Genomic DNA, 17392 nt, shown 5'->3' with positions numbered 1-17392 from the left:
ATATGCTATCTCCTTAGAAATATTACGGTTGCTTTCAAAGTTTGAACTAGCCTTGACAGCTTCCTGTAACAATTACCTTGAACTGAGGCGTAATCCCTGGCCGACGACCAACTCCTAAATGAGGTACAGTAAATTGTATTTGCTGTCTGTGTTTTAGTTTGTATTTCAAAACACAAGTTGTTGTTGTGCCATCATCTTTTCTTGTTTGTACGTTTGTTTTTACTTTATTCCTTTACCTTCATGGTAGTAGTTATATGCTTGGCTTTAAATATTTGGTCCGTTTGATTCTGTGATATTAAGAGATTTTAGAAGAAAAGGGCATCAGCTGTCTTTCTGGGCTATTCTGGGCATTTTGTACTATATTTATTTTGGACCCAGCTTTTCTTGCCCTTGGTCTCTGATTAGCTGTTCCTCCTCCTTGCCTTGGCCTCTCATCTTGCTTGGAAGCATTTCAACAGATCTGTGTTTGGATGACTGTTTTGTTTAACAAATAAACACTATCTCAACCTTGGGAAAGAGTCAAGAAGACAGGATGGAATTCTCCATTAATGCTTCTGGTTCAAAGGCATGGAATTCCTGGAGTAGGGAAGCTGGCTTCTTAGTACACTGACGTCCGGGAGTTGTTTCCTGCTTGAGATTACAAAGGGAAACATGGGATTCTGGGGGCATTCTCAAAAGTCTTGGATAATTTGGTGAGACTTGAATAGTCTTATTGTTTATAAATTTTTAGAAATTAAAGAATGGATTATTTGGTTAGAAAAGTGGGTTTTTTGGTTCTTCAGGGTCTACATTGATCTTGTCTGAGGTCTGGCACAGCACACCCCTTTCAGGGGCCTTTTACCCAGATTGTTGGAGTTGTCAAAAGACTAAGTATCAAGCAGGAAATAGGTGGTCTTCAAGGAGTATCAGACTTTAAGCATAAAGTTTTCACCCAAGAGAAGATGGTGATACCAAAACACCCATTTATGTTGACCTTCTTTGTGAGACTGTGTCTAAGTGACTTTACAGGGACAGGAAATACCAACTAATTCTACTGAAGTGTTACAGGACCCAGAAAGTAATTTGTTTTTTTGTCTTTAAAAAAAAAATTGAAATACATTTGACATACAACATTAGTTTCAGGTATATTACAAAATGGTTTGACATTTGCATATGTTATGAAGTGATCACCATCATAAGCCTAATAAACATTGATCCCTGTACAAAGTTATTATAATAATATTGACCATATTCCTTATGCTGTATATATTATGCTGTATAATACTGACCATATTCCCCATGACTTGTTTGTTATATAACTGGAGGTTTGTACCTCTTAATCCCCTTCACCTATTTCACCCACCTCCACATCACCCTCCCTTCTGGCAACCACCTATTTGTTCTCTGTATCTATGAGTCTGTTTTCATTTTATTCTGTTTGTTTGTTGTTTAGGTTGGACATATGAGTGAGATCATGCGGTATGTGTCTTTCTCTGTCTGACTTAGTTCACTTAGCAGAAAGTGATTTCTGTTTCCTCCCTCTGTGGCATTCCTGAATCCTCAGGAGGTAGAACTGAGAAAAACTCAGTGTGTTCTCTGCACTCTTGACCTGACAGAAGGCAGCTGATTCTTGTTTGTTGCAGTAGTGGCATTCTGTAAAGTCACCAAAATGCTGAATTAGTGCCTACGGAACCATTGCTCCTAGGGGATTCACAGGCTTAGGTTCCTGTGAGCTTCTGTCACAGCGTCTTCACAACTGACCAATACATAACCTTGCTTCCATTTAAAGGGACCTTATTTAATGGTGCTGATACATTAACATTGAATTCCCGATGAACAGCACGATAACTCATGCTTGAACTAAGCTTACCTAACACATGCATTTTCTCCACAAGGCACCTCACAGCCTTCTTGCATTCAGAAACACTAAACAGCACTTCAGCCTCATGCTTGGGGACCGTTTTAAACACTGAAATCACCAACCAGAAGCACAGAAATATGAAAAACATGGCACAGGATAGCCCATGAAAAGGACACTTATTTATAGTAGGAGAGCTAAGCTGAAGCGAGAAGGCAGAGCATTGCCTTGTTTGACCTCAGCTGGGACCATGCACACGGGCACTCAAATTTTTTGCCACTCTGTACACGGCCGTGAACAACTGCAAAAGTGCCACTGATACTGATGTTGGGGTTACAAATAAATTTTAGTGAGTGGGCAATTTCACAGACATCTACTGTATAATATAAGCAAAGTAATCCCAGACATTGTAGCAGGAACCCTCCTCAGCCCAGCTATACAGTTCATGTAGAAAGCCAATCATTTAAGGTAAAAATGAGTTACAAGTTACTATTGTGACCAATATCCAGAACACATTTTTAGACAGCTTCATATAAGATGAAGGCCAATTAATTCCTTTTGTTGAATAAATGACAGTTAACACTTCTGCCCTCACTTTGAACATCTGTAGAATAGGAACAACATCTTGTGTATCCCCATGTCCTTGGTATGAAGGGTAATAATGGCCAACACATAGTGGGACCTCAGCAAGTGAATGAATAATAAATAAAGAATTGACAGAATGAGCCAGGAGAAATCTACTCCCTGGTGCCTGGGCACTTGAGGGCACAATATGAATCTGATGTATCTTTTCAACTTAGATAATTTCCACTGTGTTCATTAAATGAACTCAAGTAAATGCTTACTCACTGTCAGAGAGAGTAATGTCAGAGCCGGTGTAGCATGGAGGGTATTGCAGCTGGGCCTGAGGATGGAACAGGAGGACCACCAAACGTTTTGAGAAAACTACTTAAGGGCTGGAACTGCACTGGACTCTTTCTTCCATCTCACCATGGAGCCTGGCAGGATTTTTTTCTCTAACATTCTTTTTTTTTTTTTTTTTTTTTTTGCGGTACGCGGGCCTCTCACTGTTGTGGCCTCTCCCGTTGCGGAGCACAGACTCCAGACGCGCAGGCTCAGTGGCCATGGCTCCAGGCCCAGCCGCTCCGCAGCATGTGGGATCTTCCCGGACCGGGGCACGAACCCATATCCCCTGCATCAGCAGGCGGACTCTCAACCACTGCGCCACCAGGGAAGCCCCCTCTAACATTCTTGATACCAACTTCTCTCCACTTCAGCCCCACTCCCACACTGCTGTTATTAGAAACTTCTCTCTAGAACATAGATTTGTTCATCTCAACCTCTTGCTTCAAAAACTCCATTCTCCCCATAAGAAACAATTCAAAGCTCCGTAGTGACCTGGCTCCATCCCTGCACCTCAGACTTCAATCTCTTACCCATCGCGCTGAAGTACACCCTGTGCTCAAGCTAAACTGGACTCATCACTGGATCCCAAGCATGCCTTTTAGGACTTGTGGCCATTGCATAGACTGTCCCCTCTGCCAGTGTTGTCTGCTCCTTCGCCCAGCTCTTCCTTTCAGCTCTAGCTCAAATTACAGCCCCTGTGCTACGTCTGGCAAGATGCCTGTCTCTCCCCAGGTGTGAGCTCTGCAGAGGAAGGGTCTGTGATACTCACCTTTGTGCACAGCCTCTAGCATGTTAATGTCAGTAAACGTATTTGAATGAGTGAATGCATCTAAACATTATCTAAAGGAAATAAGAAGGCTTAAAACGTCTTTTTAAACAAAAAAGAGAGGATAGACTATCAGTTTCTACTAAGGCAAGTAGAAAGCTGTGGCTGCCCTTTTGTTAAGTAGCTTTGTCTGTTGTACAAAACTGAGCTTTTCCACTCAGGAAACACCTACACTGTGCCACACTCCCTGGCCCCCAATATAAACATCCAGGGACTCGACTTAATTGAAGTAGAAGCTAGTGAAATTTTATGTGAGAGGAAATGATATTCAATTTCAGATATTATCTGTTTCAATTATTTCCTGCAGATTAACGATTCATTTCACCAAGTATTTATCGTGGAGCTACTATGTACAAGAAACTGGGCCAGGGGCTTTGGAGCGTGAAAAGATAAGCAGAACACAGGGGCTTTTGTCTAGTGGGAGAGAAAGTTGTGGAAGCGCATTTCTGTAAAACAGGATAAAATGTACACTTAGCTGCAGTTAGAGCCATGATTAGGACAAAGGAAGGAGAAAATTATTTCCAACCTGCTCAGTTCCATAGAAGAGCTTGGATCTAACCTGAGCCTTGAAGGGTGCAGTTGGGAGTAGGTAGGTGGCAAGGCAGATGGAAGGAGTAGTAGCATGGTTAGGGCAGTTCCAAGGGGAGGGAACAGTATAAGCAAAGGCACTGAGGCAAGAAAGTACAGGGAGCAGCAGCAGGGGACAAGTACTGCAGGGAGCATGGGGGCGAGGGTGGAGGATTGTTAAATAAGACTGGGAAGGCACATCATAATCTGATGGAGGGAAATGTAATGGCAGTTTGCTTGGAATTAATTCTGTGGTCATTAGGAGCCATGCAAATTTTCAAAGCAAAGGAGGTATATGACAGGAAGGGCAGTGGCTAAAAATTACAAGCTTTTACTAGGTGTCAGACACTTTTACTAAATCCTCACCATAGCAATTTGAAGTTAGTACTATTATGGGGTCGGCCGAAAGTTTCATCCGGATTTTTCCGTAAGATGGCTCTAGTAGCATTTAGTTGTCTTTAACTTCATTAGAAACAATTTTGTTAGATTGTATGTGACAGCTGTCATATCAGCGTGCATTAAAAAGACATCAAGGGCTTCCCTGGTGGCGCAGTGGTTGAGAGTCCGCCTGTGGATGCAGGGGACACGGGTTTGTGCCCCGGTCCGGGAAGATCCAACATGCCGCAGAGTGGCTGGGCCCGTGAGCCATGGCCGCTGAGCCTGCGCGTCCGGAGCCTGTGCTCCGCAACGGGAGAGGCCACAGCAGTGAGAGGGCCGCGTACCACAAAAACAAACAAAAAAAAATAAAATAAAAATTAAAAAGACATCAAAATTGATGATTTTTTTTTTTTTTTTTTGCGGTACATGGGCCTCTCACTGTTGTGGCCTCTCCCGTTGAGGAGCACAGGCTCCGGACGCGCAGGCTCAGCGGCCATGGCTCACGGGCCCAGCCGCTCCGTGGCATGTGGGATCTTCCCGGACCGGGACACGAACCCATGTACCCTGCATCGGCAGGCGGACTCTCAACCACTGTGCCACCAGGGAAGCCCAAAATTGGTGAATTTTTGTGTAGCCATTTTAATATTGAAGATGGAGGAAAAACGCAACATTTTTGGCATATTATGCTTTATTATTTCAAAAAAGGTAAAAACGCAACTGAAACGCAAAAAAATAAAATTTGTGCAGTGTGTGTAGGTTCTGTGATCGAACGGGTCAGAAGTGGTTTGTGAAGTCTTCTGCTGGACATTTCTCGCTGGACAATGCTCCATGGTTGGGTAGACCAGTTGAAGTTGCTAGCGATCAAATGGAGACATTAATGGAGAACAATCAGCGTTGCACCACGTGGGAGATAGCTGACATAGTGAAAATATCCAAATCAAGTGGTGAAAATCATTTGCACAAGCTTGGTTATGTTCGTCTCTTTGATGTGTGGGTTCCACATAAGTTAAGTGAAAAAAATCTTCTTGACCATATTTCTGCATGCGATTCTCTAAATGTAACAGAAACGTTCCATTTTTATTTTTATTTCATTTTACTTTTATTTATTTATTTTTTATATTTGGCTGCATCGGGTCTTAGTTGTGGCATGGGGGATCTTTCGCTGTGGCGTGTGGGCTTCTCTTTAGTTGTGGCGTGTGGGCTTCTCTTTAGTTGTGGCGTGCGGGCTTTTCTCTAGTTGTGGCATGCAGGTTTTTCTCTCTCTGGTTGTGGCATGCAGGCTCCAGTGTGCATGGGCTTGTAGGTTTTGGCACACAGGCTCTCTAGTTGAGGTGCCCAGACTCAGTAGTTGTGGTGCATGGGCCTAGTTGCTCTGCGGCATGTGGGATCTTAGTTCCCCAACCAGGGATCAAACCCGTATCCCCTACATTGGAAGGTTGATTCTTTACCACTGGACCACCAGGGAAGTCCCTCCATTTTTAAAAGAAATTGTGACGGGTGATGAAAAATGGATACTGTACAATAATGTGTAACGGAAGAGATCGTGGGGCAAGCGAAATGAACCACCACCAGCCAACACCAAAGGCTGGTCTTCATCCAAAGAAGATGATATTGTGTATATGGTGGGATTGGAAGGGAATCCTCTATTATGAGCTCCTTCTGGAAAACCGAACAATTCCAACAAGTACCGCTCCCAATTAGACCAACTGCAAGCAGCACTTGATGAAAAGCATCCGGAATTAGTCAACAGAAAACGTATAATCTTCCATCAGGTTAACGCAAGACCGCATGTTTCTTTGATGACCAGGCAAAAACTGTTACAGCTTGGCTGTGAAGTTCTGATTCATCTGCTGTATTCACCAAACATTGCACCTTTGGATTTCCATTTATTTAGGTCTGTACAAAATTCTCTTAATGGAAAAAATTTCAATTCTCTCGAAGACTGTAAAAAGCACCTGGAACAATTCTTTGCTCAAAAAGATAAAAAGTTTTGGGAAGATGGGATTATGGAGTTACCTGAAAAATGGCAGAAGGTAGTGGAACAAAAGGGTGAATACATTATTCACTAAAGTTCTTGGTGGGACTTCCCTGGTGGTGCAGCGGTTAAGAATCCGCCTGCCAATGCAGGGGACATGGGTTCAATCCGTAGTCTGGGAAGATCCCACATGCTACGGAGCAACTAAGCCTGTGAGCCACAACTACCGAACCTGCGCTCCAGAGCCCGCAAGCCACAACTACTGAGCCCACATGCCTAGAACCCGTGCTCTGCAGCAAGAGAAGCCACTGCAATGAGAAGCCTGCGCACCACGACAAAGAGTAGCCCCTGCTCACCGCAACTAGAGAAAGCCCTAGCGCAGCAACAAAGACCCAATGCAACCAAAACTAACTAACTAACTAACTAAATAAATAAAATTTAAAAAAAGTTTTAAAAACCCTCTATTCTACAATAAATAAATAAATAAAGTTCTTGGTGAAAATGAAAAATGTGTCTTTTATTTTTACTTAAAAACCGAAGGCACTTTTTGGCCAACCCAGTAGCATCACATTTTAAAGATCAAATGGAAAGCCCAGAGAGCTTAAGCAACTTCCCCAGGATCCACTGCAAATAAGCAGTGGACCTGGGATTTGAAGCCAGGAAGTTTTATTTAAGAACTTGGGTTTTGAATCTGGGATTAAAGCGTAGGATTCAGAGAGTCTGTGAACTTTCTGAATTGTTTCAAAGTGTTTAGTATATATGAATGTGTGCATTTGTTTAAGAGAAAATCTGTAGCTTTAATCATATAAAAGGCATGCTCCATAAAAGGTTAAAGGACTATGGTAGCACCCTCTTCTCTCAAAAGTCCCTCAGGATGTTCAATGCATTATATGGTGACTTTAGGCTTATGCTACTTCTTAGGTTGGAAGAAGCAGAACAATCTAGCACCACTCAGAATAAAAGGAAATGTCAAAACAATTTGTAGGAATTGTTAGTATCGTAAGTGGCAAACTGTTCTTGATTTGTGAGAAGCATAGAAAATGCCCAAGAAGTTCTTTTGAAAGTAAATGTGAGATATCCAGGCCTTGAAAACTGTGGATAGTTTGCGGGCAGAGACCCTGGCTCTGCATTGGGCAAAATTACTCTTACAAAAGCTAAATAAACTCCTGAAATTTGAAATGTTTTTTTAAAAGTGCTTAGATGCTAATCTTCTTTCAACTGCACTAATTTGTCTTTTTACAGTTAGAGGGACTTAGGGGATGAATATGTATTAACCCATGAGACTGAAAATTCCTTAAACCCAGTGGTAAATCCAAAGGCAGGTGCCAGGATGAATGAATCCAGATTAAAGAATTGCCCAGTTTATACCACTTGAGAAATCAGATTAATACCTAAGTTTTGTTTAGAGTAAAAATTTTAATGCTTTAAATATGTACATCTTTAAGACGTTACTATCACACAAGAATAGCAAATACAATATTTTAGTAGCAGAGATCTGGATTCCCTACTTACTGGAGTTTTTCTTAACAATTTCCCCATCTTTGTTTTCTCATTTTCTCTCCATTTTGTGTTTTTTTCTTGGACTGTTTCGAAGGGCTTAATATACAGTCCCCATTCAGACTTGTCCAACTGTTAAAAAATACCTTTTATGGTAGTTTTGTAGATTTGAAAGATTCAGTAAGGATGGTAAATAGCAATCGGTTGTCATGTCTCTTTAGTCTTTTTTTTTTTTTTGCGGTACGCGGGCCTCTCACTGTTGTGGCCTCTCCCGTTGTAGAGCACAGTCTCCGGTAGCGCAGGCTCAGCAGCCATGGCTCACGGGCCCAGCCGCTCCGCAGCATGTGAGATCTTCCTGGACCGGGGCATGAACCCACGTCCCCTGAATCGGCAGGCAGACTCTCAACCACTGCGCCACCAGGGAAGCCCTAGTCTCTCTCTTTTTTTTTTTTTTGCGGTACACGGGCCTCTCACTATTGCGGCCTCTCCTGTTGCGGAGCACAGGCTCCGGACGCGAAGGCTAAGCGGCCATGGCTCACGGGCGTAGCCGCTCCCATGTGGGGTCCTCCTGGACCGGGGCACGAACCCATGTCCCCTGCATCAGCAGGCGGACTCTCAATCACTGCGCCACCAGGGAAGCCCCCTAATCGCTTTTTTGAACTATCTTGTCTCCCTGCTTTTTTTTTCTCTTATTTTTTCATTTCATGACATTAACATGTTTGGAAAGTGAGATAGTTGTCTAGAAGTATGTCTTTTAATCTGGGTTCATCCATTGGTTTCCTAGTGATTAAATTTAGATTAAACATTGCTAGCAAAAATACACTGCTTCTCTTTAGAACGTACAGGATGGTGGTTAGGCTAAATTTAATCATTGGATTAAGTTGGTGTTCACTGGACCTCTCCATTGTAAAGGTACCTAATCCCTTAATCACTAATAAGTCATCTGTGGGGTAATTCTTGGGGACCATGTGCATATCTTGTTCCTCGACAGTCAGTTATTCACCCAATGGTTTTCGCATTCATCTTTGATCCTTATGTGAATCAGTTACTATGTTGGTGGTTGCAATATGGTACTAACTGAATTTTTGAAAGTCACTTTACTAGAGAAACATTCTCCTTCTCATTCCCATCCCTATTTGGGAAAAATCTAGGCCCCAAAGACAGATGGCAGAGGAGTTGACGAAAGGGAAACTTGTAAGCAACTCTACAAAAATATATTAATATTTTAAATGTCTGCAGTGTTTTCTTTGTGAGTGGGTGTATAGTAAAGTTCTAGGAGAGAGAGAGAGAGAGAGAGAGAGAGAGAGAGAGAGAGAGAGAGTGAGAGAGTGTCTTTTAGTTTCGGGGATTTGCCCTTAAAACAATAAATCCTTAAGATTTATTAAGGATTTATGATGCAGATGAGGAAAAACAAAGTAAATTGCCATTCTGATTTCCTTCTAGACTGAGAGAATTCAATAATCATGAGACGAATTTTCATTCAACCCAGCCACAATCTGAAAAGATATTGATGTTTGCCCTCCGATTTGAAAACACTCAATGGTTCTTTATAAAGCATGTTAGATTGAAATCAAATGGGCATCAAAACCATGAAATTCCTATAAAAGTTGGGATAGTAAACAGAAATTGTGTAGTAGGGGGGGTTTCTTGATCTAGGTTTATAATCCTTTTAAGATTTATCCTAAGGCTTTTATACCTGCCTTGCTCATGACTGACTCACTCAGTGACTCAGTGTTATCTGATGAGGATCTTATTTCACTTTTGAAAGCAGAGTGTTGTTCTCTTTGTTGCGGTAGTCAGGGGTAGCAGGAAAAGATTGACTCTGGGCAGTGCAGTTGAGAACTCCCCCCATCCATCTTGAGATTAGAGAGTACCCGGCATGCAGTATCAGTTCTCCTGCTTGCAATTCATAATGAAAAGACCTATTTTTGAAGCATGTAACTATCCCTCCTGCCTAAACAAAACTATTCTTAAATATAGGGGTAATTATCAGCACTCTCTATGAATTCATTTATAATTTGCTTTATTTTTCTTTTCATTGTTTTATAAGAGGATCTTGGACACTATTTTTGTGACCAGGTAGACCTTGGACTCCTGCATCCTTTTGAGCCATGAATTTTCACATTATGTTCTTTAAGTCTGGAAAAATGACTTGTCCATATTTTGCTGGTATAGTATGATCACACACTTTTTTCTCTCACTGAGAGCTTGCTGAGTGAAAAATTGGTGTGGCATGAGATGGTCTATAAAATTTACATTAACCTATCCCAATTCTGTGTTTGGAGACAGCTGAATACTCCTTGCATTTGTTTGATAATTTCTTACCCTGCATGCTGGCTTATATTATGGTGTTGTTATAGATTCCAGAATATGAATATTTAAGGCAAAACCTCATTAATTCAAGCATCTGAACTTTATGGTTCTCAAGGTTGAGCAATTCACTTGAAGGAATTAGACTGGCATGTGCCCGGCAAGCGCAGTCATTCTCCTAGAATCTTGAGGTTTCTGCAAAGCTAGAGTCTCTCCATGGCCACGCCCAGTTTGCTGTCAGTCCACTTGGTGTGTAGTGGCCTCCACCAGCCCTTTGGACACGACAGAGAGCAGAGAACCTGTTCCTAGGTTGGCATGTAGCTAAGAGCTTCATAGCATATTTGACGCTGTAATAAATGAGGAGGTACTGAAATAGTTCCTATTTTCAAACACTTTGACTCACTTTCTAAGATGTAGCACAACAACCCCAAGGAATATTTAGCATTCCAATTCTTTATAAAAAATATTTATTACAAAGGCTTGTAAAGTGCATTGCTTGAATCGTAGAGGTGGGTTCATACTTGTCAAACAGGTTTATACAACACTGAAAAATAAACACAAATATGTCAGAAACCTTACAAATGAACAGGGCTTCTTATTCAGTGTGGGCAATCTTAAAGTGAGTTTTTGGGTGAGTTTTTCTTAGAGGTTGACTTAATTACTAGAGAAAGAATTGAGCAAGGAACAAGACTGGTTACAAGCGCCATGACGGTAGGAGATGTCATCTTTCTTTTAGGCGTATCACGGTGTCTGGTTAAAGCAACAGTAAGGCTCCATGTATATTTGTTGAATTAAAATTTCAAATTAGTTGCTAAATTCCTCTGGTCTTAGGTTTCTCAATCAAGGTCAAGCCACCTCACTTGACTTTTCACAGATTGCCATTTTCTCTTCTTCCTGTCTCCCCCCTAACTCTCCTTTGCTGCTCTTAACCCTGCTGGCCAGTGACTTTTGACTTAAGGAATAGCAACTCTAAGCTGTTGTATTTCATTTTTAAAGAAAATTATGTAGGAAAAAAGAGAAATAGGACATATTCAAATCATTAAAAAAGATTATATAGAGACAGAGAGATCACTCTGTACCAAACACTGTGTTAAGATCTTGCAGTGAAAAGGAGCTGAGACCTGGTGCTTGCCCTCAAGAGGTCGGAGTCTGTTGGTAAAATAGTCATATCAAGAGAGCTGAAAAGTACAAGTCATGGTTTGAGGGTAGGGACTGGGGGACAGCTTAAGTAAAGTTGACCATGTCAACTGGAAGAATCAGTCTTGGCCTCATAGCAGCCCTAGAGCAGGGTCTTTAAGGATGAGTGCCCCAGGCAATGTGGACTTGAGAAGGCATTGGGGGAATTCTCCAGGGAATGGAGAAGGTAATTCCTATGTTTGTGTATTGGCTCTTATGAGAAGCAAGACAGTTGTTCTGTTGGGGAACTTGGAGAGTATAGATTAACAGAAGAGCTGGGAGAAGAAGAGGGCAGGCACTGTGAATGCTAGTAGATGTGGTGGATATGCCATGGCTTGGGAAGGAGCGGCAAAGGTTGCATCTGGAAGGAGGTGAATGAAAGTCATGGAACGGGTAGGGTAATGGGACTCAAAGTCTTGGTGAAGTCAAAGAGCAGCTGAAGGTGGCGGAGGGCATACACGTGAGCTAGTTGAATGGGAAATATTCTCAGAGAGGTGGATAAAGTGAGGAGTCTGGCTGTGCAGAGATTCAGGGTGTGACCATGAGCATATACTGCTAAGAAGGCCCTGCTCTTTGATTCCTTCCTTCCCATGGTGCTGTCTTTCCTGGGACAATATCCTCCCCAGTGTCTCTCATGTATAACCAGCCAGGATCGCACACCTTAACTCCATGCCAGTTTCTAAAGTCCTCCACCTTAAACTAACCACATTTGTGACTCAAGCAACCTCATATATGAAACCTTGTAAAATTAACCTCCCCATGTTGAATTGATTATTGTTTAGTAGTCAGTATGGACCATGTACAGACTATTGTATGACCCGCCATAACCCTTTATAATCATATGTTTACATGGCTTTACCTCTTAAATAATAAGCCAGCTGGAGCTCAAAGATTGAATTTGTTTTTGCTTTGTTTTTTGTAAGCTAGAAAATTATCTTGTGCTCCTATGTGCTACATTTTGTGGAAGGAAGGAAAAAAGAGAGGAAGGAAGAGATAAAGAAATTAAAATTGTGGAAAGGAAGGAATTTGAAACCAAAGAATCATATGAACTCTGAAGGTCCTATAGGGTGGTAGCAAAAGCTGAAGGAGGGCTCTTGAGTAAACCTGAGTGTGAATAAGGAGGGTGGTGGTGGCTCACCCGGGAGGTGAGGTGACAACAGTAATGGCACTTTTTAGCAAAAGTGTGATTACAGCCTTCCTCAAAGAAGTTGACATTTATTGGAAAGTTTAGTGACCATTGTAAAGGAATTTCAGAGGGCACAGTGGGGAATGGACTGGGAGGGAACTTGGTTGAGTCCAGGTCTGCTGAAACCCATAACTTTTCGTAAATATTGCTTCTGTGTGGGAAATACTTCAATGAGAATTGACTCTTCAGCTCTCACTCTTGAATGTTCCTTGGATCAGGGCTTCTGGGGATATCCTCAGGAGAATGAATAATAGCAATAACATTAGTAATGATATTATTCACGTGCTTGCATTATCTCATTAATTCTCACAACAATCTTATGAAGTCTGTATTATTACCTTCCCCATCTTATGAATAAGGAAAGTTAGGCATTCCCAATCCTCGCACTCCTCCTAAGTGGGCTACTTATTCTAGCCAAGGCAAGGTGTACTAGAACCAGTCAGGTCTTCTGGGAACATCAGATCCGCCGCCTTGAACGCCTGAAACTGCCAATTGAACTTAGCTTCCTGAGGGACTTGGTATCCTCTGCCACTTGCTTGAGTCCTGCAGGTTCAACCAAAGCCATCCTGCCATATTGGGAATTTGATGGGTTGACTGCTACCTTCTGAAAGTGGGGATTTGGATGAATGATAAAACAGGTTAAAATATATAAAGTGAAATAGAGTGAAATACAGAAAGAAGTGGGGAGAGGAGGGAAAAAGAATGCCTTCAAGTTAGGAAGGATGATAATACTGAAACTTCCCAGAGAATATATTTCCGTCTTTGGGCCAACATATAAACTTTCAGCCTGAGCCAACATCTTGAGCTGGGAGCGGAAGACATGGATAACAAGAATATGTATTTTGTTTATTGGGAAAAAAATAGCTCATGGGGATTGTAGAATAGGGGCTATCAAAAAGTTTAAAAATCTGGCGATATGGGGTGTCCTAATTCGAGGGATTCTTGAGGTTGGATTCTCTTGCTTCTGTGAGAGAGTCGTTTCTTTTGTGCTAGCTGATGGGGGCTCTCAGTGGCCTTCTCGGGGTGCTCTCTCCCCCAAAATGAAGAGAGGACTTGGTGCCTTAACCAGCAGAAGATCCACCTGAAGTTCAGACAGGAGAGGGCTTGTGTGCTGGAGTGAGTGTCCTCCTTCTCTTGCGGACCTGATGAGATTGAGGAGGTCTCTGCAATACTTGTCCTTTGGCTGCCAGTGACCTGGCTTATTATCTGCCAAGAAAATGAGTTTTAGATATTGTGTAACCTAGACAACAGTGGGGTCAATATTTATCCATTTATGGAGCTCAAATCCTTTAACCAAAAATAACCCAACTATACATGCACAGTTTCAGTACTCATTAATACTTACACACACACACACACACACACACACACACACACACACACGCACACCTATTTTGGTCATAATTGTTGGCTTTTTCTTTACTTTCCTACCCTCTTCTCTGCCTTGGTGCTCCTCAGTATTTTCCCTTCAACTCCACTCTGACCCTTTTATAGCAGGTAGTAATTCTCTGTGCATTGCCACCTGGCCCCTCCGCCAGGCCTGTCCCCTGCTTGCCTGTGAGGCATCTCTGTGCTCACTTCAGCAAGCTCATGTTTCTGAAGCCTTGGAGGAATCTGTGGAAACTGATGACATCTTCATTTTCTGATGGGTTGAACTTGGCCAAGTGTTGACAGCTCTCATGTTCTTGATGACTAACCTGAGCCATACCTGGAGGGGAGCTGCTAGACAGCTGAGAGTCTTCCTCCTGAATAGATTCATGGAACACACAGTCCTCATCATCATCATCTTTCTGGTTCTCTAGAAATTTCTCAAGCTTTTGCACAAGACCATCCAGTTTGCTGAGAGTCAGTTGTGTCTTCTCTTTGGGATACTTGTCTATCCACTGGTTGTCTCCACTTAGGTCCCAATTAGCCATCGAGTCTGAATTCTTAGAGGCCACGTCAACATCCCAGGCCAGGGTGATGCTTAGTTTGCAGAACTGCTCTGGGTCGTCCTGTATTTGGTCTCGTCTCCCCAGGAGTCTGTCTCCCTATGTTTTCAGTCCGCCATGTCCCTTGGATAGGAGGGACAAAGTGGATTGAAGGACCTTCAGAAGATGTGTCTTCACAGGAGATGATGTTCTCATAGGAAAAGTTGTCCTCACAGGGGAAATAGCCCACAGAGAGACTCAGGTTTGATTCGGAGCTGCTGGAGAATGAGTGTGCCATGGAGTTCAAAGGCGCAAATCTCAGGTCTCCCTCATTCCAGGGATCTTCAAAAGAAAGAAAAAATAAGTGGGATTGGGGAAAAGAAGAAGGTAATAACGGTACTTACGCAATAACGTTATGCATTTCTTTTTCTATTTGGAGCTATCGCATTCTGATAGAAGTTCATCCTGTTTTGCAACCTGCAGTGAAGAATGGAAGAGGCAGCCCTCTCCCTTTCAAAACCTGTTCTATACGACCCTCTCTGCTAAGCATCTTCACTGGATGCCTCACATCATCTGTTACTACAGTTGAAAGAACTTGTATCATAAAAGAAAAAAATCATCATGGTATAAAATTTGAAAAATATAAAAAAGTATAAAGATCAAGATAAATATGCCTGTGATTCCCCCTGTCCAGAGATAATGATAATCATCATGAAAACATTTTTCTGGACTCCCTTATAATCTCTTCTTTTTCTTTATATTTATACATATGTATGTATGTATATATATATATATATATATATATATATATATATATATATATGTACAGTCACATCACATATATATGTAGGTATGAAAGTCACATTGGTTGAAACTGAACTTATTATATTTTATGGCACAACCTACAATAAACATATATATGGCTATTCTGTCACTTTTTACCACTTTCTTATTAATGACCATTAGTAGTTATTGTTCTTAATAGATAAATCTGCAGTAAACTCCCTTATTAATCTTTGTCTCTCTTTATATTCTTAAATGTGGGTTTAATGGATCAAAGATCACAAATGTATTAAAGGCTCCTTAATAGTTGTTACCAAATTGCTTCCCAGAAAGGTTATAGCCATTTAGATGCCCATCCTCCCACCATCTGATAGCACTTTTTTTTTTTTTTTTTTTTTTTTTTGCGGTACGCGGGCCTCTCACTGTTGTGGCCTCTCCCATTGCGAAGCACAGGCTCCAGACGCGCAGGCTCAGTGGCCATGGCTCACGGGCCCAGCTGCTCCGCGGCACGTGGGATCCTCCCGGACCGAGGCACGAACCCGTGTCCCCTGCATCAGCAGGCGGACTCTCAACCACTGCGCCACCAGGGAAGCCCTGATGGCACTTTTTAGTGCAGCTTTTCCTGTGATGCCCCAGTAAGTAACTGGGGCAGAGGGTAAGAATACTTACACGCGTGCACGCACATGTTGTAGTCTCTGTAATGCTCTGCTCTGGTGGCTGCCCACGTGAAAGTGGTGCTGCCAATTCCTGAGCCATAAACCGGGGAGGTGAAAAATCCTTCAGATCCTGAGTCTCAGTGGCTAAAAGTCCAACTGCCAGAAGTCTGTGTTCTGGCACTGTTGGTTACCACGGCAACACAAGGACCCAAATTATAGTCAAAAATGTGGGAAGAGAGAAAAAACGGATAGAAAGCTACAGTAGCCAGTGCCTTGCTCCCAAAATATCCTGTATCCATATCATCCCTGCTGACGAGGATCCCTCTCGAGGGCAGGAGGACAAATGCCATGGCGGTTACTTCCCTGTTGTCATGTGGGTGTCCAGGATAGTTCCTGTCTAGAGGGAATTTAGAGCCTATTTGGGGAAACGGACATAAACAGCCTCTTATAGGACAGAATGGTAAGTGCAGCAACAGAACTTAAAAATAACGTCATGGGAGAATGGAAGAAGGCGCCTTGTGCAGCCGGGCAGAGATGGGGGAGGGAGGGTCTGAAAAGTCTCCCAAGAGCGGATTCCCTCTGATCTCAGTATTTAGGGGGGTGTGGAAGTTAGTGAGGTGGAAGTTGGGGAGGGGTTGGGGGAGAGGACCTTTCAGGCAGAGGGGACACGTGAGCAAGGATCCCCCAGGTGAGAAACAACCAGGAGTGTGGGGAGATCAAACAGGAGGAGGTAAACGGGGTCAGTGAGATGGTGGAAGGTCTTCCACCCCTGTTAGGGAACTTGGTTTTTATCCTGTAAGCCTATACGTGGATGGAAGTTTCATTTGTCAGGCATTCTTCCAGGTAATTCAAAGTATATTGGATACTCGACATGATTAAAACAAGCAAACAAAACAGAACTTCCAGTGCACTTGGCAGCATGAATGTTATCAGTTGGCTTTCATGAGAACGGAGTCAGTAGGTTTACACTGGGTTGAGGAATGGGTGGGAGGAGGCGAGGTGGGCACAGGGAACCTAGACCATACTTCAGCAGTGTCTGGATGAGAAAGTGAGAGGGGGGAGGCAGAGGCAAGGTTAGTTTCCGCACCCACCCCCCAAACACAAAAACGGTGCATGGTCAGTACAGGGGGAGAGTATCAAAACCTAAACGGTGCGCTGCTGCTTTTGGAGAGAGTAAGGGTGGGATCCATGGCATGGACAGGGGGCTCGGTAGTAATAAAAGGAGTGTGTTATTTCCTGGTATTAGAAGGAAAACAGTGAAGATGGTTGTGGACAAGTTTGGAGGAATGCATCGTTGAGGACCTCTGTTTTGTACTTCGAGTGTCCCAGCTAGGCTTCTGCCTTATTCCTGAGATTGTCTGCACTGTTTGTTTGTTTTTTGTTTT

General features: G+C 42.6%; 2 protein-coding genes across 5 annotated transcripts in view; one reads left to right on the top strand and one right to left on the bottom strand.

Annotated features, from left to right (window-relative positions):
- Positions 1-17392, top strand: part of PPFIBP1 (PPFIA binding protein 1) — a 182574-nt gene that overhangs the window by 64271 nt on the left and 100911 nt on the right. The window lies entirely within an intron of this gene.
- On the bottom strand, positions 13559-15251 carry LOC309812236 (uncharacterized protein C12orf71 homolog; the record flags this gene model as incomplete). The annotated part of the gene is given in 4 exon segments (XM_082635863.1): positions 13559-13864; positions 14237-14286; positions 14289-14688; positions 14690-15251. Coding segments are annotated over 4 exon segments (933 nt in total). The 5' UTR covers positions 14867-15251.

Source organism: Mesoplodon mirus, assembly GCF_964341445.2.
Source record: "Mesoplodon mirus genome assembly, chromosome: 11".
NCBI lineage: Eukaryota > Metazoa > Chordata > Mammalia > Artiodactyla > Ziphiidae > Mesoplodon > Mesoplodon mirus.
Note: the sequence above shows the minus strand (reverse complement) of the source record. Positions and strands in the feature narration are given on the sequence as shown.